This window comes from Eutrigla gurnardus (assembly GCF_963514095.1).
Source record: "Eutrigla gurnardus genome assembly, chromosome: 6".
In the NCBI taxonomy this organism is placed as follows: domain Eukaryota; kingdom Metazoa; phylum Chordata; class Actinopteri; order Perciformes; family Triglidae; genus Eutrigla; species Eutrigla gurnardus.
The window spans coordinates 16,890,868-16,913,947 of record NC_139920.1 but is presented as its reverse complement, the minus strand read 5'-3'; the positions used below and the strand labels follow the sequence as shown (position 1 = coordinate 16,913,947).

General features: G+C 43.6%; 1 protein-coding gene across 2 annotated transcripts in view; it reads right to left on the bottom strand.

The window, feature by feature from the left end:
• Nucleotides 1-23,080, bottom strand: part of dennd1b (DENN/MADD domain containing 1B) — a 110,244-nt gene that overhangs the window by 48,625 nt on the left and 38,539 nt on the right. The window contains exons 4-8 of one of the 2 annotated variants that reach the window (XM_084010665.1): nt 13,351-13,400; nt 12,241-12,360; nt 6,958-7,027; nt 5,068-5,148; nt 163-216 (exon numbers count right to left, since the gene is read on the bottom strand). In XM_084010665.1, the coding sequence (XP_083866791.1) occupies nt 163-216; nt 5,068-5,148; nt 6,958-7,027; nt 12,241-12,360; nt 13,351-13,400 (375 nt within the window). Of the gene's footprint in view, nt 1-162; nt 217-3,707; nt 4,557-5,067; nt 5,149-6,957; nt 7,028-12,240; nt 12,361-13,350; nt 13,401-23,080 lie in introns of those variants that run through there. The other variant, XM_084010666.1, reaches the window with a different exon arrangement.

Sequence of the window (23,080 nt, the reverse complement as noted above, 5' to 3'; positions counted from 1 at the left end):
CGCAGGAGATAAAACTGAAACAAGGGGATGATGCAATCATTTCAAAAGGTGACAAGTGTATCTGATTAAAAACGATTAGAGGCAGAGATGTTTTCCGAAGAGAGGCGTTTCTCTGTAACTCCTTCTGTCTCTTTTCTCTTCTTTTTCTCCATGAATACTTACGCTCTCAGGGATAGTTGGCAGTCCATTGATATCCGGGGCGATGAAGTAGGAGTGCTGCGAAAACAAAAACATGCAGGAGAAAAAAAAGAAGAAGAAGGAAGGTCACTAGTGAAGCATACCACTCACATAGAAGAGAATGAGGGGAAGGGGATGGGAGGAGGAGGTGGGGGGGGGGGGGGGGGGGGCGTTCACTTTGTTCTATGATTTATGGCTCATCTTCAGCTCTGTCTATATGAATTGCTGAGCTGGTGTCTGAACTGTGGCAATGCTTTTATCAGGCCTGCAGAACTGAGAGAGCTCAATAGCAGCTCAGCTCCCCATAGACACAGACTGGGGTGATGTCTCCGGTGGAAAACTGAGTCTTTATTTAAGCATTAAAAAGGCTCGCGGAGCACCAACACACGGGCAAAAGTGTACGTGCGCATGTGCATCCGTGCAGACACACACACACACACACACACAGGTTGTTTAGAGGATCACAGGGCTGCCTGTCTCACTTTGGGAGAGCAGGGCAGGTTCAGTGTTCAGATCAAAGGGGCCTGAGAGAGGTGGTGTTTGGAGACAGGTAGACAAGAACCAACTGAAACACACTGTTGTGTCTCTTTTCCTCACACGCTCTCCTGTAGTACACCTGTGATTCTGCAGGCCTTCACTCCACCATCTGTTGCAGGTCCACGCTTAAACAGTCAATGTAAAGTGTGTAAATGGGGCGTCTACGCTGGATACCGACACAATATGTAAAGTCGAACATTTAAATCCATAAGAATCCACAGTTTTTAAACATGCGATTGCTATTTGCTTCGTATGCAAAACAATGTAGAAATAATGTCGGGCTAATACGCCGACAGCGTTTTCACTGTAGTTAGGAATGTATTTGTTTTGGGCCCCTGTGGCAGGAGCAAAGATGTCACCCGAGAGTTGGCTGCAAAACAGCACGGCATTCAGGACCCGAGCCTGAATGGAATATTCTTCCTCGCTGTAATTAGGGAACAGCCTGCGCTTTGAACGGAAGAAATAACAAACAGGGAAAAACACAGTTCTTAAACAGTAATGCATTATATAACACGCAGCATGATTAAGAGCATGCAACCGTAAGAAGAGTCATTCAAATCAGCGACCCCAGCCAAAGTATCACCACCACGGAAGAAAGATCTCTCTCCGACTCTGGAAGAGTGAGGACACATGACAGAGAGGCCTTCACAGTCACACAGTAAAAACATGGTATTTTAAAAATCCATGGGAAAATATCAGCTCGACTGGCCAAACGGGGTCGTGACAATTTGACTTGATTCGGTGCCATTTTGAACAATGCCGGGTTGAGCCTCACCCACGCCAGTATTTAGCTAAATGATTTAACGACATCGTTTCACAGCGGATGCGTTTCACGATAGAAACTGACTGCTGGTTGCCGTTGCTCTGGCGCCTGAACATCATACATCCATACAGCGGTGGGAAATATTTACCAAACGCTCAAAGTCCCATAACAACGAGTTAAAAGAAAGTTGCTTATTAGACTTAAATGAGTGGAGAGAAAAAAAGAACGGCGGTACATAACAACTTACGTGGTTCTGTGGTTGACATTGGAATATTTGGTTTAATGTAAAACACAAACTGTTTCTCCTCCTAAGGGCATTTATTGTGAGAAATGTGACAATAGTTATGATGAGTAAACAGTCTTTATATTCCCAGAGGACGGTCATGGTCGTAGTTAAACTAAGCTCGGCGGAGATGAACATACAGCAGCAGACACAAAGACACTTTTGAGGGGTTTTTATTGGCAAATGGTTCTGTATGTGAGCATAAGCAACTCCTACGCCCCCTTCTTTATGGCAAGTGAATTTGTTGAAATGTTTGAATTACTGCAGCCATATTTTCATACATATGTTGCAGCTACCATTCCACCTTAACAGAGTATCGACAGAAACATAGTTTTTGACATGGCAGCTAACGAGTTCTTTGGAAGTAAAGTAGGATGCAGTGGAAGAATTTGTTGGACTTGAGCAGATGCTTCCTGTTTCCTACAGCGACAGGCTACATCCAAAATGTAAATATATAAGGTAACTTTATGATAATAATTTAAAAAATCAAGTTTTGACTGATTAAAAGTTTAGAACAGAAGCCGACCAGTTGTTTTTAGGTTTGTTTGTTTTTTGCCAGTAAGCAAGGCAGAAACTAAAGTAAGTAAGTAAGTAAGTCAAAATGTAATGCTTTTATTGTGCTTATTATAATGGCAGTTACTGTGTGTTGCGGTGTGAAAAGTGTGAATTATGACTGGCTGCCCACATTTTTGTTTCTTCCAATTTAAGGAAATGGAGCTGGCTCGTCCGTAGTTATAGTGTAGAGTAGCTGAGAAGCTGAAATAAACTAGTTAGCAGCAATTAGATGACTGTGAAACAATTAATGCGACTACACAAGATCCAAGATGGCTGCAACCCAATCGCCAAAAAAAAACCCTGACATTTTACATTCACGCAACTGCACAGGATAACTTGAACGTTGATGTTTCTGAAGCTAAAATACATTTCATAATTGTTTCATATCAGCCTTGATGACACTGTGAAACAATGATGACATGTGGTTAACGCTACGAAACGACTGAATGAAGATCACAGTTTGTGTTAAAATAATAATGTATGAACATAAAGTACATCACTAGCCAAAACAAAGAGTAGGGACTATCTGCAATCTGACGCCTGCTTTACTACGCGGTACAAGGTAACTTCTTAACGCACTTATTTTGTTCCTAAATCTAACAAAGTACTTTTGATGCCTAAACCAGCTTCAAGGGGGTGTCAGGTAGCAGGGGACACGAACCGCTGTCTCCTGGGTGAAAGTCCTGTGTTTCTTTCAACATCTTTATCATCTTTATAAACAATATGCGGGAAGTTTATTCATGACGGAGAAGAGGACTAGTAAGAGAATAAGTGAAATGAAAATAAAAGAGAAATTGTAACTAAACAAATAAAATTGTAATCAAAGATCAGGCCCTTGAGGCAATATGTATGAGGCTTCTATATCCATACAGAGTAACTATTTCTTTTTCTGTGCACTAGATAATCTTTCCCCGTTGGTTGACAAATTCATGGCACTGTGATAACGGAGAGCCAGGCTCCTCGGCTCAACCCGGGCTTTCATTGGCTGTTTGCTTGCTTATCTGCATTTTTCTTCTTCTTTCGAAGACATGTTTGTATAAAAACATTGAAAGTGGGTTAACTGGAAAGGCATCAAGGAGATTTTTTGAGCACAATTGCCTTTGCTTTAAACATAAAGGGGGGGGGGGTACTTTTGATATTCAGAGAGAGAATATAGCAGCGTGGAATGGCATTAATCATTTAAAAAGTTTGATTGTTTTCCAGAGGAGAAGAAACATACACCAAGGCCCAGGATAGTTTGTTTTTGTTATATTTAAAAAGATTGCGCAGCTTATTTGGCCAAATTGGAAAGCCGGGGCTCCCATGCGATTAGTACAGCGGCGGTTTCAGATTTCACAGCAGCCTCCTTTCCCTCCTCCCATCCCTGCCGCTCACTCATTCCCCTCCACTCACCGGCTCCTTGCCTCGCCGATCTCTCAGTACTTGCCCAGTGGCAATATACAACTGCTCATTCTTGCACAATGAGAGAGGGAGATAGAGAACAAAACAGGGTTCACACATGAAAGGGGACAATGAGCCTTCTTCTTGGCTGCCACGATAAAACAAAAAAACACTCTTTTAGGGAATAATTCTGCTTCATCAATTAAATATCAAACTAGTGGCTTCTCCACAAAGACACAGAGCCATCACCTCTGTTCTCCGGGGCTTCTTTTCCAATGAAGCTCTGAGATGCAGATGAAAAGGTTTTGTTCACATATACAGCTGATAAAAAAAAATAAAAAAAACTGGCAAAGAAAAGCTAAATCACAAGGAATGGGAAGTGACCTTGTTAACCTTCATATAGATACATTGATTACCTGATAAAAAAATATCGTTATGTTGGAAATTCATCCGTGTAATTAGATGTATTTCCTTCTGAGACACATGCTTCAGAAAAAGACCCTGAGTTGCTTTTTTTAATTGGTCCAAAAAAAAAAAGGAGAGGTCCTCAAGGACAAAAGGCTAACACTGAAATTCTTTTGATCCCATTACGCCGTTGAAGCCTGAGCAACTCCAAAATAAAGACGTTAGTTTAGCGGGCCCCAATGAAAATCATTACATTCTACTGGAACGAGCCCGGCTTCTGTGAGCGCAACGCTGTTCAAGAGTGAGTGTTTTATGTAGGAGCTGGAAACACACGAGGAGAGATTGTGTCAGAGTTGAACACAAACACTGGGCTGACTCTGAGGGACCCGGGCTCGTTAAGCCATTTCAGTTTTTTGATAAGCCGGAGACATGACGAGTTGTGAAAGGACCCTTCAAGTTTAAACACGTCCAAGCTCGGGCTTATCACGTAAAAACCTGTTAGCGCCACTTCTTGTTTTCAAACAGAGTGTCAGTTCCCGGGCCCCTCCGTGTCTCTCTCCTCCTACCTAGTGTATCTTAACCTCCTCTCTGCTCTCCACTCTCCGCCCGCTCCCTCATTCATCTCGTCCATTTCAAACCTCTACGCTTTGTCGATCTCCCCGTTTCTGCCTGTCTGCCCTATTTTCTTTCCGTCCGTCCTCATGCCTTCTTTGTCTCCTCCTCTCGCCTGCGTGTCAATTTCATTTGATTTCTAATTATTCCTCCCTTTGTCTCCACTTTTTCTTTCCATAATCGATGTCGTCTTTAGCGTCTCCCGCTCCACTTTTAACTTCTTCAGCCAACAACCTCTTCTGTTCTGATGCAACACACTGCTACAGTCACCTGTCCCCCCCCCCGTTCCCGTCTTCCCAGCTCTACTCTCAGCTGTCTCGCCTCTGATAAGGGGGAATATGAGATCTATACCTACCACACTCAGGTTGACTGGCGTGAAGGGCTTTGGCACAGGCAGATCATAGAGAGAATTCAGCATGTCATTCAAGTCGTTTTCCTGTGGGGGAGAAACAAACAACAAAAGAGACAAACAAAAAAAAAAAAACATAGGACACATGAATTTTATTTGACTTGTTTTGTCGAATGTCGCGAGTTATGTGTCAATCTTAACAACGGCACTGGGACATGGCGCTGGTGCAGACCAGAGGGCAATCCTGCAGCGAGGCCTGAAGGGCTCCAAAACTTCCGACTGACATATGTTTAACGAGCAATGGTGAGGTTAAAAGACGGCTTAGTGTAGGGCTGCAGACGCTTATTATCCGGCGGCGTTGATTTACGGCCAAGAGCAGGCTGTCAGTAATTAAGCAGGGGTCCCCCGCTCCAACGACGGGGGCTTTAGGAAGCCGTCGGAGAGAACTAGCTTGACCACAGAACAGGCCCCGAGATTACTCTTCCAGCATTTATGAGCCCTGCGACAAGATTGCTGTTTACACTAAGGCCTCTGGCTGGATAACTGAACAAACAAACAGTCTGCAACATGTACTTAAACTAAACTAACTACTGTGAAACACAAGAGGTTGCGTATTGTTGTTTGTTTTCCCGATTCTTGTTCTATTCAACCCTCTCGGAGAACTTTGTTTTGGCTACGAGCCGCTGCTCGTTTGAGGGGAAAATGTGCACGTTGGTGTGAGAGTGTATGTATGTGTGAGCCAGGAGGTAATAGAAACTTGAGAGGAATGGGCGGCAATATACAGTAAGGGAAGGAGAAGGGTGGGAGGGAGAAGGGGGAGGGGGGCGTTAGGGTGGGTGCAATCGAACAGCCTCCTGTCATGAGAGGCTCAATGCTCACACGCATGGTCAGCAACACGGCCTGGGGAAACAGTTCATTTACCCCTCGCCTTAAACCCTCATCGCTCTTCTGTCTTCCCTCGTCTGTCAACATCTCCCTCTCGCCTGGAACGGACAGCGGGGTAAATAGAAACCAAATCATGCACACTAACACTTCAGTCACCCAGGATTTCTAGCAATCTCTCCGTCTCTCTCTCCCTCTCTCTCCCTCTCTTCCTCGCACACAACCGGGTCTATTCTCGTCCGCCTCTTTCTACATTACGCCCGCCCGCCTCTCAATCACGTAAATGTGGGCGCGCGTTGAATGTCTATGTGATATGTTTGCGATCGTCTCCTTTAGCAAGCCTCTCGGTCCTGATCATTGCTCTCCGAGGGTCTTGGAAGAAGCAGTGACTGCATGACAATTGAAAGCGGTCCCAGAGCTCCCTGCATCTCCCCCTTGCTCTGCCTCCCTCCCTCCCTCCCTCCCTCCCTCGTCGTCTCCTTTCAGTCTAAACATGGGAACATCACCTACACCCTCCGCGCTCGACGCCGCACATCTTCCCCAGTTTGTTGCATATTTTACATTTCCCCTCCCTTTGCTAGTACAATGCAGTGAATAGTCAGGGGAAAAGACTTTTGTGAAGTGTGAGCGTCGTGCATGTGTGTGTGTGTGTGTGTGTGTGTGTGTGTGTTTCGGGGGGTTTTTTTCTTAACGATTTGTTTTCCAGTAAATCATCAGGAATAACTTCCAGTGTCAGATCAGCGTTTGGTCTGTGAAATGTCAACATTGTTGCCGCTAACAACAGGAGCCAAGTGGAGCCTGAGACGGGCGAACAAAACTTGCACACAAAAGACAACATGCAGGAGAAGAACAGAATGGAGGAAATGTCTCACCACAGTACAGTTTTCAAAAACATTAAACTGTGCGCTTGTTTCTCAGTCGAATCAAACCGCCGCGTCGTGTACTTACACTTACACCACATATATATATATATACATACATGCAATTATAAACACATCCAGAGGAAGGGATTACCTGTTGTTTTGTTAGGTAGTCTGCCAGGGTGTTTAGAAACTTGTAGTAGATCTCGAACCATGGCAGATAACTGCAGGAGTCGGGGAGAGAAGCGTGTTAATGACGATGTTATAATTAAACTGTGTAAATGTAGAGAGTGAGTCTGCTGAAAACATCTGTGTGTTCTCACTCTCTCTTTCCATCACAATGCCTATAAATAATTTCACCCTCTGCTGGATGGTAAAAAATGTAAGAGCACTGAGTTTATAATGTACATCCGTGATATATTATTATTGTGTGTGTGTGTGTGTGTGTAGTGGCGATCACCAGTGACCCGTTCAAATGGATCAAATGCACCCAGGACATTGATAATGGAGTATATTCCCAGCTACTCCGAAGCACAGAGTCATTGTAACAACGGAGGGAAACGTAAACGCTATCTAGTCCATATTATGACATTCTTCGTATCCGGGGTATACGATGCATGCTAAGAATTCCTGTCATGTCTGCCCTTTGAGCCAATAGGAAGGGAGGGTGAAGGGGGGGGGCAACAATGGATTCTCGATTCTTTAGCAAAAACAAAACCACCATAGCTTTCATATGATGCGGAGGGATGCTATGGTTTACAAGCATGCTGCTCACAGATGCACAGTCTGAACAAAAATGCAGCCCAAGGTACCCCTCCCTCTTCCTTCACCTCCTCCTTCTGCCCCTCTCTGTGCTTCTTCTCATGCCCTTCACATTTAAAATAAATACATAAATTGCCTTATGCACTTAATGTAAAAATAAATAAATTCATTAACAGGCTCCAAATAAATTTATCCTGCAGTGTTTGTGTTAGAGCTAACGACTGAGCACACCCACCATAAGCTAAAAGCATCTGCAGCATGGCTTTCTTTACAAAGTTGACATATTCTTGGCCAAGTCGACTTGCTTTCTAGGTGGAAGATGGCCAACATTTTCCTTTGGCATAAAAGAGGGCTCACTTAATTTAATGTTATGCAATCAATAATAATAAAAAAACACGGTGTCCTGTCAATGTACTGCATTTTTATTTAGTTTTGGGGGTTTTAACATGCAGTTTTGAACACTGCATGAATAATGATTCTAGATAAGGACTTCTTAGCATTACCATGAAATAAACAGAAACTCCCATTAATGCTTCATTAACTTGCCTGGATGCAGGGTTGAAAAATAAATTAGTGGCCAAATGAGCCAATCAATCCAAAGTGGATTCTTATTGGTTCACCAAACTCTGCCAGTATTTCTTAATGTGTGAAAACTCTGTTAAATGCAAGTCATTAAGACAATCATTTCATTCAAATAAAAAAAATCTGACAAAGAGCTTAAATCTACGGTTCCTTATTTGTAATAAATTATTGTTCATGAGTTCATAAGCCAGTGAGGGCCTGCTCAGGCGGTTGGCTGGAGACTGAGGAGTTTCCAGGGCATGGGTCACCGGCTGCTCTGTAGACTGGAATTAACAGACAACAAGAAAAACAATAAAGTGGACCCGATGCAAATTTTCATATCACTAAATCCACAAGGGGCCAATGACAGGCCAGGTTCCCGGGGAAGTGCAGCCAAGCGCACCAATCAGAGAGGCTGAGTGACCATTAGCCTGAAACAATCAGCCTCTTAACATGCCAATATTTTGACGTCTGCGCGAAGATTCACCGCAATCAGGTCACATTCACAGGAGAGCCTAAATTCAAACATGCGTATGTTAATTCACAGGCTGACCGGATATCAACCTGAAGACCTATTTCTGCCAAGACGATGCACATATTTGCATACGGTATGGGGTCAGTTTACATTTAGCAATTCCACAAAAAGTCTGATACGAGGAGTGAGGGAGAAAACAAAGCCTTTATATTATCTGCCTCCTGCATGTGTGTTTAAAAAGCCGGGCTTCTGGACATTAATCCTTCATTTTTCACAGTTGAAGGAGATGTAAATAGGACACTCGCTGTCAGAACAGCCGTCAGGCCTCACAGATCCCACAGTCATTACACTCCTACACCAAGGTGCTGTAAATCCTTTGTTTTAGAGGAAAACGCATGATCGCCGGTGAAGGCAGCCAAGCACAAATTATCAATATTCCTCCAACATCTGCCTACAATAGATAATGGGTTTACCTGGTTTATTTAAAAGCAAAGGAATGAATACAACTTAAATATGTATATTGGGTTTTTTCCTCTCCCCCACCCTGCTCTGCTCTGCTCTCTGTTGATGCAAAGTTAAAGTTTGGAAAGCTTAGAGTGATACTCCTACTCATCACAGTTCATTGCTCAGATGTGTTTGTGCTTCGCAAATCCTCCGATAGAGAGAGGCATCCATCACGGCCGTGCTCGGTGTGTGGGGGCCCCGCAATCTCTCCTGCCATTTTAAACACATGTCTCCTCAAAGTGCCATGTACTCCAAGACTGAACCAGTTAATCTGCGGTCCACTAGCACCCCGTCACGCTCTTCATCTCGGCCTCAGACTACCTAACGGCATGGAAACATCTGACAGACGACAGGGACACGGAGATGCCTTTGGAACAGACAATTACGCTATTATGGACAGTAAAACAGGCTTTTCAAAAACGGGTTTTCGCCAGCACTGTATATATCCACAAAGAAAATCTAGAGTGAAATAAAACCATTTAAAAATAGTGTGTATACTCCTAAATTTTGTCTCCATATATCGGTAATGAAGGTGTTTTGATGAACTCTTTATATTGGAGCATTTATATGAGCCCTTTCTGCTGCCATTAAGAACCTGTTGGGTGCTAAGCACGACACTTATTCCTGTTCCTTCGATGAGTCTTAAATCTCCTTTAATGCACAGGCACCTGTAATCGTAAGTCACCTTACACTTTGTAGACGGCTCAGTGGAACATTTCATTACACCTTTACTTTCTGGGGTTAAGGGTTAAGTACAGGGAAGGAAGTATCCTCCGGCAATCCACTAAGTGACCACAAACCGGAGCAAAGCAGTCCCTAAAATGTATCCTAAAGCCTCTGCTATTAAATAAAAGTGAGGAAATCCCCATTTTTCATTTCCGAATTACTCACACGTTCAACAGAAATGTGAGAGACAAAGACTGAGAGAAGATGGGCGGGGTATAACAGTATACATTGGAACAAGTTTTAATTATCTCATTTTTTTGTGTTGTTTGTCTTTTTGTCGAGAATATGCCTGAAGGCAGCGTGGCCACTTTTGGCTTCAGCAGTGAGACTACAAAGAGCCGTCCACATAAAACTGTCCTACTCATTAAGGCACTTCCTCCTGTAAGCTGAGGTGACAATTTTATGGTCCCAGCACCTCAACAATCACACAGACGCAAACTGTTTTAATTACTTTTATTCTACATCCATGGGAAATTATAGATTGAATAAAAAATAAATTAGTGGGCCTAGACCTTCCTATTTTACATTTTAGCTGATAATTCTTTAAGATAAACTACTTACAATACCTGTTATTTTTTTTTTTTTTTTTTTTTTTTAAGACAAAGCAATTTGCTGTCCCTTCTTCAAATTGCCTTGCATAACTAATATGGCAGAACCAAAGAGAGTTTAAATACTAGACCCTAATAGACAAAGAAATAATCAAATAAATGTTACACCAAGGACTTTGAATGCAGGAACTTAATTTACAAATATCTTTAATGAGAAATCTAAAATATTTTTTATGCCTAAGTATATTTCCACAAGAAAAAGAAAAAAGATCAGGACAAAAACAAAAAGAAAGAAACCGTAACTGGGGAGCACACAAATAATTTTAAATTAACGACAAAAAAAAAAAAAAAACTTTCTATACGTTGTCTTATTAAAAATGAAGCAAGCCATGCAAACTACTCAAAATGCATAATGAATTTTATACATCATATGTCAAATGAATTAGCATGTCTAACTCAGCGAGAGGGACAGGGGAACCTCTGCTAATTGGCAGTGAAGCTTCATGCATAATTATGGGCCAAGCGTCTTTGCTGTCGCACCGTGGCAGTAGCCGAATAACGAGGAGAAAAGAGAGAGAGAGGGAGAGAGAGAGGGGGAGAGAGAGAGACACACAGAGAGAGAGAGAAGAAAAACAAAGGCCATGGAAGCTGGCCGATAAGGGTGGGTGGTGTGGGGAGGAGGGACACTGTTCTTCACAGCGGCTCATCAGGGCAGCGACAAACCCACGACTGTCCATCAACAGCCACACACACACACACACACACACACACACACACACACACACACACACACACACACACACACACACACACACACACACACACACACACACACACACACACACACACACACAGGAGTGCTGCTTTACACTAACAGAGAAAAAGAAAAGGCTTTGTGCTCCAGCTCCAGTTTGTTGTTTGTTAAATCGCGTAATACATTAATTAAAAGTGGATTTATTTGTACATTTTCCTCGGTTTATTCTAAAGTGTGCGTGCCTGTCCACTGAGATTATCACTGAAGTGCTCCTTCTTTGTAATGGTAAGGTAATTACATCTGTAAAAACAGTATGTCAACATGCAATTACATGGGAATTAAATGATAATAGCCTTTCTTGAAGAGTAATTATGCAAAGAAAATGCTTTTTTCCCCGGGTTTGGTATCCTCATTTATGTACACTCTTATAAAATAAATCCACCTATGAAATATCAAAAACTGCTAAACTTTTGGATAATTATAGCCACTTCACTAACATATTTGTGTGGGCAGATGAGAATATAAATTTGTTATTCTGGCATAGTGCAGCCTAGTGTGAAGTGTGAGAATGAATGGAAAAAAAAAATCTGTGTTCACTACTTAGATCTGGTAAATTAATTTTCTTTTTCATCACACTTGAGAAATAAATGCTCGTATTAAAGCAGTTCTGAGACTGATCCATAGATAATTTGAAAAAGGGCACAACAGACCAAGTCTCGGTTATTTGAACGAGTAAATAAAGGCAAAAGTGTTTGAACAAGTCTGTTTCCACACATTCTCTTGATTCTGATTTCAGAAAAGAAAGTGTGAAAGGCTGACTTTTATACGTTCGGATATGTGAAGTGCAGCATAACTTTTAGCACATACAGTTGTCTCTCTTTTGCCATTTGTTTAATTTATGGAAGTTGGAAACGTTTATCCTGTTAAAAATGAGGTGTTTGATACCCTGTGGTAAAGACAGTTAGGATTCAGTTCATTAGGACAACATGGTTTTGAACGGAGAATACAAAAGAAACATAAGCACCGTGGAGTATTAAAAGCATAAAAAGATTTAGTGAGCATGTGAACGTGTGCGTTTCTGTGTGTGCATGTGTGTGTGTGTGTTACCTGAGCAGACATATGCAGACCCGGCAGCCTTGAGTGAGTCGACAGAAACCAAACCTCTGTTTGCTGTCGATGTCCGTCAGCACAAAGGTGAAATTCTGCCCCACCTGATTCTGGGAAACCCTGGGGCCAGACACAGGGACACACACACTCATAAATTGCCAAAACCACATGACAACTTTACAATCGGCTGAATACAATATGGGTAAACCTATAAAAAAAAATAATACATTTAAAATACAACATAGAAAAACAACAATTTGGACTAGCTGGAGCAGAATGAAACAGACATAATCCCACCATGAGCTAAATCTCTAGTCAAGGTCCAAATCTGATGTCACATATTTCCAGTATGGCTTGTAAAGCTGTGAAATGCTTTTCGAAAAACCACAAGGTAAATTTAAGGGGAAACATGTACATCCCTGCACCACTAGATGGCAGCAGCTCAGCTTCAGTAAAAGACTGTACACCCCCCCCCACCCCCATTCCCCTCTCTGTCTTTACAATGGGAATTTTAACAGGTCATTTTCCATCCTCAAAATAAAAAAGGCCAGTAGTTTTTAGAGCTGCTGGTCTGATCAAAGAGCAGAACACACTTGCTTGGACTCAGGACTCTCACACACACATGCACTTATAAACATGCTCTACTGTGCACAACACCTGACGATGACCTCATCTGCATCATCGTTAATGGAACTTGTTTTCATCATCATTATTATTATATGTGCTCACCATCACACGATTTACATTTTTGGGGATATTTTTCCAACAGCTGTTTGCAGGTTCAGTCGGTGCAGATTATATGCAGGAAAATGGGGGTTTAAGACCAGAGAAGCTACTTGCAATCACGCCGACAAACACACTTTGGCTGTTAGTAAATCATCATGTACCTGGGAATGATGACTATTTCCCCCGTAACACGGCTGTGTGATGCACAAAACGCACATCATCTCATTTCCTTTTTCAAATGCATGTGTGTCTCTCTGTGGTGAGAGGAGGGCTAAGTTTACATAGGTGTGTGTGTGTGTGCGTCATGTGAAGGAGGTGAAAGTGAGCAGCAATGTTTAAAAAAAAAAAAAACGGGGAAGCAGCAGAGAGGGAGAGGAATTGTACCTTTCCACGTCAAAAGGAAAGCAGAACTTTGGTATCGTCTGAAGGACCTCCTGAGAAACCAGAACAGAGAGAGACACAAACACACCTTTTTTTTTAGAAAAAAACACACATCACAGGAGAAAAATAAATAAATAATAATAACTGCCTATTTCAACATAGAAATCTCTTGGGCTTTCACTAAGTGGGCGCTATCAATGGGCTGACCAAAATGAGGATTAATGTTAAATGTTGCTGATAGCAATCTGACAAAGTCCTCACATCCCGAACACTGCAGCCTAAATGCACTTAATCCAAATGAATGGGCAATATAAACCACTTCATTTGGCAGAACAGAGAGGGAAGGTTCCCCCTTTTTTTTCCTTTTTTTTGCCGAGGATGGGGAGGGATCCTCAATCCGCAGCTTGAATAATTAGCAGTTAATAAGTTCATCGATTATCGGGTGCCAAAAGGATGAAAAGATGAAGGAAGAGAGAGAAAAAGAGAGAGAGAGAGAGAAGGAGAGAGAGGGGACACACAACACTAAGGCGATGGTGGCAGATTGTAGTGACAATGGGCTAAGCAGCTCTGAGGGGTTAAGAGGTAGGGGGGGTGGGGGGGTGGGGTGGTACAAGCCTTCAGGGCTTTACCTCCCAACACCTCCCTTGTGGGTTGGGGGAGTGTGGGGAGGGTGAGGGTCTGCATGCTCTTGAAGCGAGGTGGGGTGGGAGGAGAGGCGAGAGATGGGGGGGGGGGCACCTTTCCACCAGCAGCATATGGATTTAGACAGGGAGCAGGAACAGAGCGGAGCACCATATGGGTGAGCCACTCCAGACCAGCCACGCAGCCACCGAGTAACCAGGTCCCCGCTCTGTCTGCCCGTCTCTCTGGCTGCTAACCTGGCCCAGAGCAGGCGCCAGGCACCAGGTCCTTTTTTTTTTTGCCGTCTGTCTCTCTGCTACCTCCTCTCTCAGTTCTGCCAACCCCACAGACTAATCCCTGGGACGGCATGGCTGTCTGCTATGCTCTGGCCTCTCCGTCTTTCTCTTGGTGTGCCTGCCAAGCTCGGCCACTGAACCCGAGGTCTGTCTCTTTCTTTTTGATTGGATACGTCCGAGCTGAGAGCGATACAGCTGCCCCGCCATCGTTCTGTCCCGTCTCCCCCGAGAGACCGATCCCGACGACAGGTTTGGGGTGTCTTCTGCCGTGGCTGCCTACTGTTGCTAAGACCTCGCCGTGGGGAGCAGTCACTGACGCCACCCCTCCGCCCCCACCGCCCCTCGTCAAAACTTAAAGCTGTCACCCCGGCACAACATGACCATCACCTCAGACAAGCAAGCAACAATGAGCTATGGTAGAAGGGGGGATGAACGTGTATTTGAGTATGCAAGCGCCTGCTTCAAGGACTTCATGCATTCGATGTGAGAGGGCGGTTAAGCATGTACATTTGTACATGTTTGTGTGTGTGGGTGGCTGAGTTTGACTCGGCTATATGTTTGTGTGTGCCCACATATGGAGCATACGTGAGGGGCGGGGATGTGAGGTGGGGGTGGGGGGGGGGTTGTTTTTACTTATCAGGATCTGTGATAAAATTGAGAACTCAACAAAGACGGAGGGCTCGGTGGCAGAGGAGGTCTCCGTCTCGGCTGTGGGAGCGTGTGCGTACATGTGTGTGACTGTGTCTTGGCGTGTGCGGCTGTAAAACTGTCACACACATCAGAGCTGCCATCGCTGTATGCGTCTGCTACTATTATTAACCACTATGTACGCACACCAATATGTTCCAGAGAGCCCTCCCTGGCGCACTGCATATGGCACACAAAACCAAACAGACACACAGACACACACATATATACACACACACACACACACACACACACACACAGACACACACACACACACACATATACACACACACACACACACACACACACACACACACACAGTTGCTTTCCCTGCAAATAAAAATATTTGACTTGCCAGACTTGTCACAGCCCCGCCCACATCACTTGTCTGTGTTTGAGTGACAATCTAGGGGCTGTAGAGACTCTGATCACATACAGGACCAGTGGGAAGTGATGTGTGTTGTATGTGTTGTATGAACTCTCTCTCTCTCTTATATATATATATATATATATATATATATATATATATATTATAGGCATTTTTAGAAAAGAGATCAACCTTCTTTATCTACCAACTTAATAATAATAATAATCAATATATTTTAGTGCTGCAACTTCAAATATTATCAAATGTGTTGATTATTTTTTCGATTAATCAATAGTTTGTTTAATGTTAAATGGAAACTAGAATTACCGCCTCACGGTTGTATGCCCCCACAAACCAGTCATGTCACAGGGGCATAAAAACAACAATCAGAGCCCAAGGTGAACATTGTTTTCTGACTAACTGCATAAAACCTGAAGATATTCAGCAAAGAAAACTCACACATTTGGGACATTTATGGCATTTTTTCTTGAAAACTGTCATTCAAAATATTTGCAGATGGACTTTCTGATTAAGAGTAAAATTGGTTGAGGTCTAATATATTTACAAATATTTGATAATCTTCTTTTCTGAGGATGGGATTGTCATTTCATCACTTAATGTAATGCTTGTATAAAGACGATCACTACATTCTTTAAAGTGTAGTGTAAAATGCAGTGTTAAAGGATCAGTTCACAAAGTTCTCACTTGGTGGTCCCGAACCATGCAGACAGTTTGGGTTTTAGGTTTTGATGGAGGATTTCGAGACACCTCATATAATGTAGCTGAACAGAATTTGATTTGTAATGCACTACAAACGTTTTCATCCGGCCGATTTCTCTCAGGGAAGTAGCACCATATGCTGAGACGTGAATATCCCAAAACATAAAACAAAAACATATCCCAAACCCAGGGAGAATAATATCCAAACTATCTGCATGGTAACACACCACTGGTAAGTGCGAAAGGATGTCTTGGATGAATCAACCCTTTATGCTCAGCTCAAAAGTGTTGCTGTTCCAACATCCCATTCGGTTTTTAACCAAATAGACTGCTTGTATGTGATAGGCAACTCATAATCTGGTCTGTCAGTCTGTTTTCTTCCTTATGCCTGTATAACTGATAACTCATCCTCGCATCTGTAGCTCTTTCCACTTCCCTCTGTCCATGACTGGGCCCTATACCGTGGGGATATATCTAAAAAGGAATGGCACAAAGGGGGGTGTTCTTCTACAGTTTCTTAGTACAGTGAGCCCCCCCACCACCTCCATACACACACACACACTAACATGCACCAACACACACACACACAAACTCCCTTTGCTTGCCATTTTCCCAAGACAAAAGAAAAACAGGCAGCTAATATATTTGCAGCTTTGTGAGGGGGTGGGGGGTGGAGGAGGAATCTGCTGCTAGGCTGGGCTTGGCAGACAGTGTGTGTGTGCGTGTGTGTGTGTGTGTGTGTGTAGTGTTTATCGTGAGTGGAGACAGGGGTATCACTCAGTGAGACAGAATACTCTGGGTTTCCCCAGCGGACGATCCTGCTATCGCTGCACCAACAACAGCACACAGCAGCGCCGTGCAGCTTTGCACCGTGCAGCTTTGCACCGAGCCCCTGCAGGATAGCACCGTTCAGCGGGGAAGAGCAGCAAACTTTGCAGCACAGGGCGGCAATCCTGCTTCTCTGCTCTTAAAATAAATAGGCCTTTTATTCCAGCTCTGCCCTGATTATTTTAGAAGTAATTGTGGTGGATTAAAGCTATATATGTGCGTGTCATAACATGTGTCACACCATACTCTGTGGTCTGGACGCACGCACCTCCCCTCTTGGCCACTCACCATCGCAAAAACGGGGGGGAAACCATGCTTCTAAGACCGCAGCAAGTGGATGGAATGATGTTAACTAGTTCATTATACGCAGATTAAATGCTTAACTCAGCATCGGCCGTGGTGTTTCATTTCGGGTGTGAACTTCATGAGCAACGTTCATTTTTCCATATGCTTGCAAATATAGAAGAGAGAGGCAGAGGAGTGTTGTTGAAATGTGGACGCAAGGAGGGGAAGGAATGAGGATGGATTAAAAGGGCAAATAAAAACGGTGGAAAAAAAAAAAGAATTAACTACGAGGCAACAAAAAAACAGAAGGAGTGAGGCGGACGGAGAGACTGACAGGGGTGAATGTCTTTAAGAAGGAACGAGAAGGTATTCGATGGACGGACACAACGCCAGAAGGAGGAGGGAAAAGGAGGGAGGGAGGAGCAGCCCAGTTCATGCCCCTCTCCCCATGCAGCGAGGACTCATCCCTGGGGGGACTCAGACTTTAAGCCCCTGCCCTGCTTTATATTCCCCTGGCTACTGCAGCCAGATCAATCTAGCCAGCTACCCAGTGTAACTCAACCTAGTTCAGGGCAGCCTGGCCCCCAGAGCCCCTGGATGCAGGGTGTAGTCTTAGCAGCAGTGGAGGCAGGCAAATTTGTAAAAGGACCAGTGGTACACCCATATTAGAAGCAGACTTTAAAAGGACTACATCAGTGGTTGTGCATGTGTTAGCCCATAACTATAATTCACATATACCATTTACATTTCTGTCAGCTGTGTTTCAAAGAAGCTGTACTGTTCCAGATTGCTAAATGTGTGTTTTCACTGTATAATCCATCACAGTGAACATTGCCTCTGCTTTTATTTTTTTGGTCAAAGTTAATTTATTATTTCCCGGTAATGCAACTGCAAGACTGATTTGAAAAGTCTGCGCTGCATTACCGCACAAAAAAAAACATAACTCAAAATAATGCAGGCAAGATGTTCACCGACGGATTACCTCAATCAAGTTAAGTCTTGTTGCGAGATGAGTTTTTATACCATGCAGAAATCAATTAAAGCTGGGAAGGGAGTAAAACACATTCAAACAACTAAAACAGCTTACAGCACACATCTGAGGATACAACTGTGGACTAAGTTCTGGAGCATTGTGTCATCTATGGTCAGCTAATGTGTACAGATCTTCAAAGGGCAGGGCTAAAACCAGCTCGGAGTTATTTTGTTCTTTCTAGCGGCTAACAACCCTTCACCAGCCACGTACATTGTTTAACCCACTGTCTATGGTATCATTAATGTCATTGCATAAAAAATGTTATAAGTGTGAGCCATTTGCTCATGATTCAAACCAGTGACCTTCAGGGTTTAATCTGGTAAACCACTGCTGGTCCTTCACAGAAATATCTAATACTGCAAATAGAGCAAAAACTGTCAGGTAAGAAATATGTTTTGTCAGACAACTCACCTAGGCTGCAAAAAGTTAACGAGGATGTCATCACATGGTCAACTTAGCGAACCATTTAGCAACATTGTGGGTATTTCTGTCCTTCTGAAACCCTTAACAGCATCAACTAAGCAAACTCCATCCACTGAGGATGACCTCAAGGTGTGTTTGAAAGCCTCAGAGAAAGCTTGTGAGTGGTCCTTGGCCTTAGGGCTGCAACAATTCCTGAATTAGTTTCCAACTATTAAATGAATCAAGAAAATAAGTCAAATCTCTGATTTCAGGTCCTTAAATGTGAATGTTTTCTTGTTTCTCTACTCCTCTATGACAGGCAGCTGCATAACATTAAGTTTGTGACAATCAGGACATTTGAGGACGCCGTCTTGGGCCCTGGGAAACAATGATCAACACTGACCATCTATCGACCAAACAGCTGATCAATTAACGACAATGAAAACAATTGATTCCTACTTGCCGGTTGACAGCTGGTTTCTGCTCACAAGTCAATTCAAAATTACCACTTAATAATGGCAACTCCATATTGCAATTGTGCTGTTGAACACATACATGAATCATGCCATACCTCACGGGGTATTTCTTTGTCGAACCATTCATGTACATGAGAGTATCCTCCGACTAATGCCTGCTCTGTTGGAATAAAAAGCTTGCTTAAAAGGTAAAAGTAAGAAAGACCAGTCCGTGTTTGAATATGATTAATAAGTGCAAGAAAACTGAGGTGCAGAAAGTTATCATTTCCATATGTGTCAAACGTGCAGCATAATGGAGTTTTAAGGCTACAGTGGTTTGCAGCAGGCAGGGACCCTGGTTATCCAGCCAGCACTTCAACAGTATAATGACATAGTCAGCAGGGCTACTAACGCATCAGCACTGGAAACCACAGTGTCTCCACTCACCCATCCTTCACCTCTTCCTCCCGCATGCTCTCCTGCCCTCTTCATCACCTCCTCTCTTCCTTCCCTTCTCTCTCGGTCCCTCCATCCCCCACTCCCCCGTCCTTTTTCACCTCCCTCCTAAACCCCCTGTTGTCATGTCAGACTCCCCCCTTCCTGCATACCCCACCTTTTCCTCACCCTTACCAACACCCCTCGTCCCCCCTCTCGCCCCCCTTTTCCCAATTAGTCTGTCTGTGTGCAGCTACCCAGCCGATCTCTGCCCATCCTGCCGGTGCTGGTTCGCTCACCCAGCCCCTCTGGCGAACATGACAAAGAGAGATCCTCAGTATTCAAACAGACACACACTGCTTTCAAATGCCGAATGGCAGGGTCGACCTGGGTGCAGCTTTAAGCAAAATATTCAAATTCTCAGCCTTTCTTTTTTAAGAATTTGCATGGATATGCATTCATTTGCAATGTGCAAAGGCACAAGGACAGCTGAGCCTTGGTTTTAGCGAGAGGAGGGAAAATAAATAAATAATGCCGAATAAAAATGTATGATAGTATGAAGCCCTGATTGGTGAGACTGGTGGAGTAAAACTAGGTGCAAAACTAATAAACACATTGGCACCAATAACCGATGACTGTTATCTGTACTTTCAGAGGAAAAAGGAAGTGAGCTGGTCTCTGATCTCATGAACTGCGAACGGTAGTCTTCCTGAACTACTTCCTGTTTCCTCAGTAATCTGCACCAGTTACTGAAAGGTTACTGATTGTGAGACAGCAATGAGACAGAAAGATGGAGAGAAAAACACAGAGGCAAAGATATTAAGACAGGTTGAGACTGATGAGATAAAACTGAAGTATACATGTTAAATGCTTAAAACATTGCATATCTGGTTGTGACATGATGAGCAGTGTTTGTTCCTCTCGGGCAAACAAAACAAGGGGCTGAATCCTATTTCTCATTTTATTTGTTCATTTTCATACTTCCCATTATAGTATGCACTCATTAACAAGATTACCGCAATAAAAACGGCACATAGATACTATAATGTCATAGACTACAACATATCAATCCAATACTACAGGTGTCAAACAATCTATATGAGCAACTTCTTCCAATGTAAAGCAGCCCACTACATCTTCCTGAACAAAACCTTCATTTCCTAAGTCACAAACTGCTTGACCACAGAGAGGCCTGCATACCATTGAAAGACAAACCTTGACAATGTCAGATATGGCAATTATATTCCTATGATGTTTACGTTTGCTTGAAATTGTCAATGTGAAGGCCAAGTATAGGCACTGCTGTTCACAAAGACAGTATATTTGGAGAGCGGGAGGCTGTGTAAACGAGCAAAACTGGTCCCCGTGGAAACAGTGATGTCACTGCTCCACTTCACACATGTGTATTACGCTTGCAGTCAAATAGCCATCCACGAGTAAGAAGACGACATCCACTATGGCAGATTACCGAGCTAACCCGTCCACACAAAATAATTGTTTTTTGTTCACATACTCGCCATGATGTTTGTCACCGCTCTGAGGAAACAAAGCATCTGTGCACAGGATGGAAACCTTTATTGGGGTTATCTATTACAAAGTTTCACCTCCAACTGTCGGCCTAGCATGCATACTGCAGCTTCTTAGGTTTGGTTTTGCCCATCCGTGTGCACGCCGATCGTTTTAAAAAGAACGCCATCTAAACGCAGAACTTTTTAAAACCAGATTTTAGCGTGACTGTTGTCGTGTAAACGTAGCCTCAGACTTCTGTAGGTGACCTTGACCTCTGGCCTTCCTGTTGAAGGGGTGTAAACAAAGACAATTCTCTAGTGCGGTTCAATGTGGTAAATTCATTGTTTTCAACTAATTTCAGTGTGGTTCCTGAACATCTGATGCAGACGAAGGTAGAGTGAATTTTAAGATGCAGAGTGAGAGAGAACAAGACAAAGGAAAAGACAGAAAATGACAGAGAGACACAGGCAATGACAGACAGATACACGGACAGAGACAGGGAAGACGGCAGGAAAGCCAGATATAGAGATGGAATAAAAACCTACAGAATAGGGAGGAGAGCTGCAAAAGAACAACGGGCAGAAGCATAGCCTCCTCTGGCCGCTGCAGACCTCGGACCCTGCAGAGATTCCTTTCATTAGGCTTTAATAGTATGCTGCCGGCTTGCCATTCTGACCTGCGCTCTGTGCCAGTAATAAGAACGGCCTTCAAAGCTGGACCAAAGCAACAGAGCTGCTAGAGAGGGGGATGGTGGAAGGGGGGGGGGGTTAGATTTTTCACATCCTTGCTCATTCTGCTGATAGGAGAGGGAGATGGGGGACGAGGGATTTTGTCGTTCTGGATTGTTTTAGTCCCCCTCCACAAGTTTCTGTTCCCTTGACCCGTCTGCTGCAGAGTGTGTGAGGTTATTTTAGTTAACAACGGTCCCATGTTACCAGAGATCCTCTCCAGGAGGTGTTGAAGGTGGCAGATTGATCTTCTGGCCTCTTCAAGCACATGCCAACACCTGACAGGTGTATTGGTTTCCTATATCCATATGTAGTATGTCCCACCTTTATAGCAATGAGAAACCCTGTTTGTGGAAAATATTTGTCATTTTCAAACCTGCACTTCTGGACCCTTAAGGACATCACGGATGCCTAAACCAAGGGCGAAAATAAAGCTTCGCCCTCCTGTGAGGCGCAGCAGCACACATTTTTCACTGGCCTCAACACCTTACATACCCCTCTTGAATAAAAGACATCGCTGGAAAATTAGCGTCCCAGAAGCCATTGGATTTACCCTTAGAGTTGTCCTTGCTCAAGTCTAATAAGGGTCGGTAAAATGTTCCTCTTTGGGCTATAACGCACATATATTATGAATTCGTCAATTTGTGTTAACAAGAAGGATGACATCCCCTTAACCTCCCACTGTCCATCCCCAAACTCATGCCCCCGTCTATCAGCTGTTAATGAGTCACCTCTACTATAACAACACTCCACTGGGGTAGCATACATGTCATCCATTGTACTGCACTCATTTATTTTCTGTTTTTTCCCCACAATGGATGTATTTATGTTATGGGGTGAAGGGGCATATTGCTCGGAGAATAAGTCTATGGCATCAACAATAACAGCGTGCATTATTCCAGTGCTAATAACCTGTCCTGCTGATGTCCTTTCTACATATCACAGATGGGCTCAGACAGGGGAGAGCGGCAGTATTATGCCTCTGCCGAGATCTTCCACTGAATATATTACCATGTGATAGGGGGAGATGTCTCACTCCCCAACACACACACACACACACACACACACACACACACACACACACACACACACACACACACACACACACACACACACACACACACACACACACACACACACACACACACACACACACACACACACACACACACACACACACACACACACACACACACACACACACACACACACACACACACACTTGTAGTGTGGGCCAACAGAGCTGCATATGCCCCAAACATACAAGCATGGGCTTCATTAATGAAGAGCCAGGAGGAGAGATAGAGATAGAGATAGAGCGAGAATGTGTGTGTGTGTGTGTGTGTGTGTGTGTGTGTGTGTGTGTG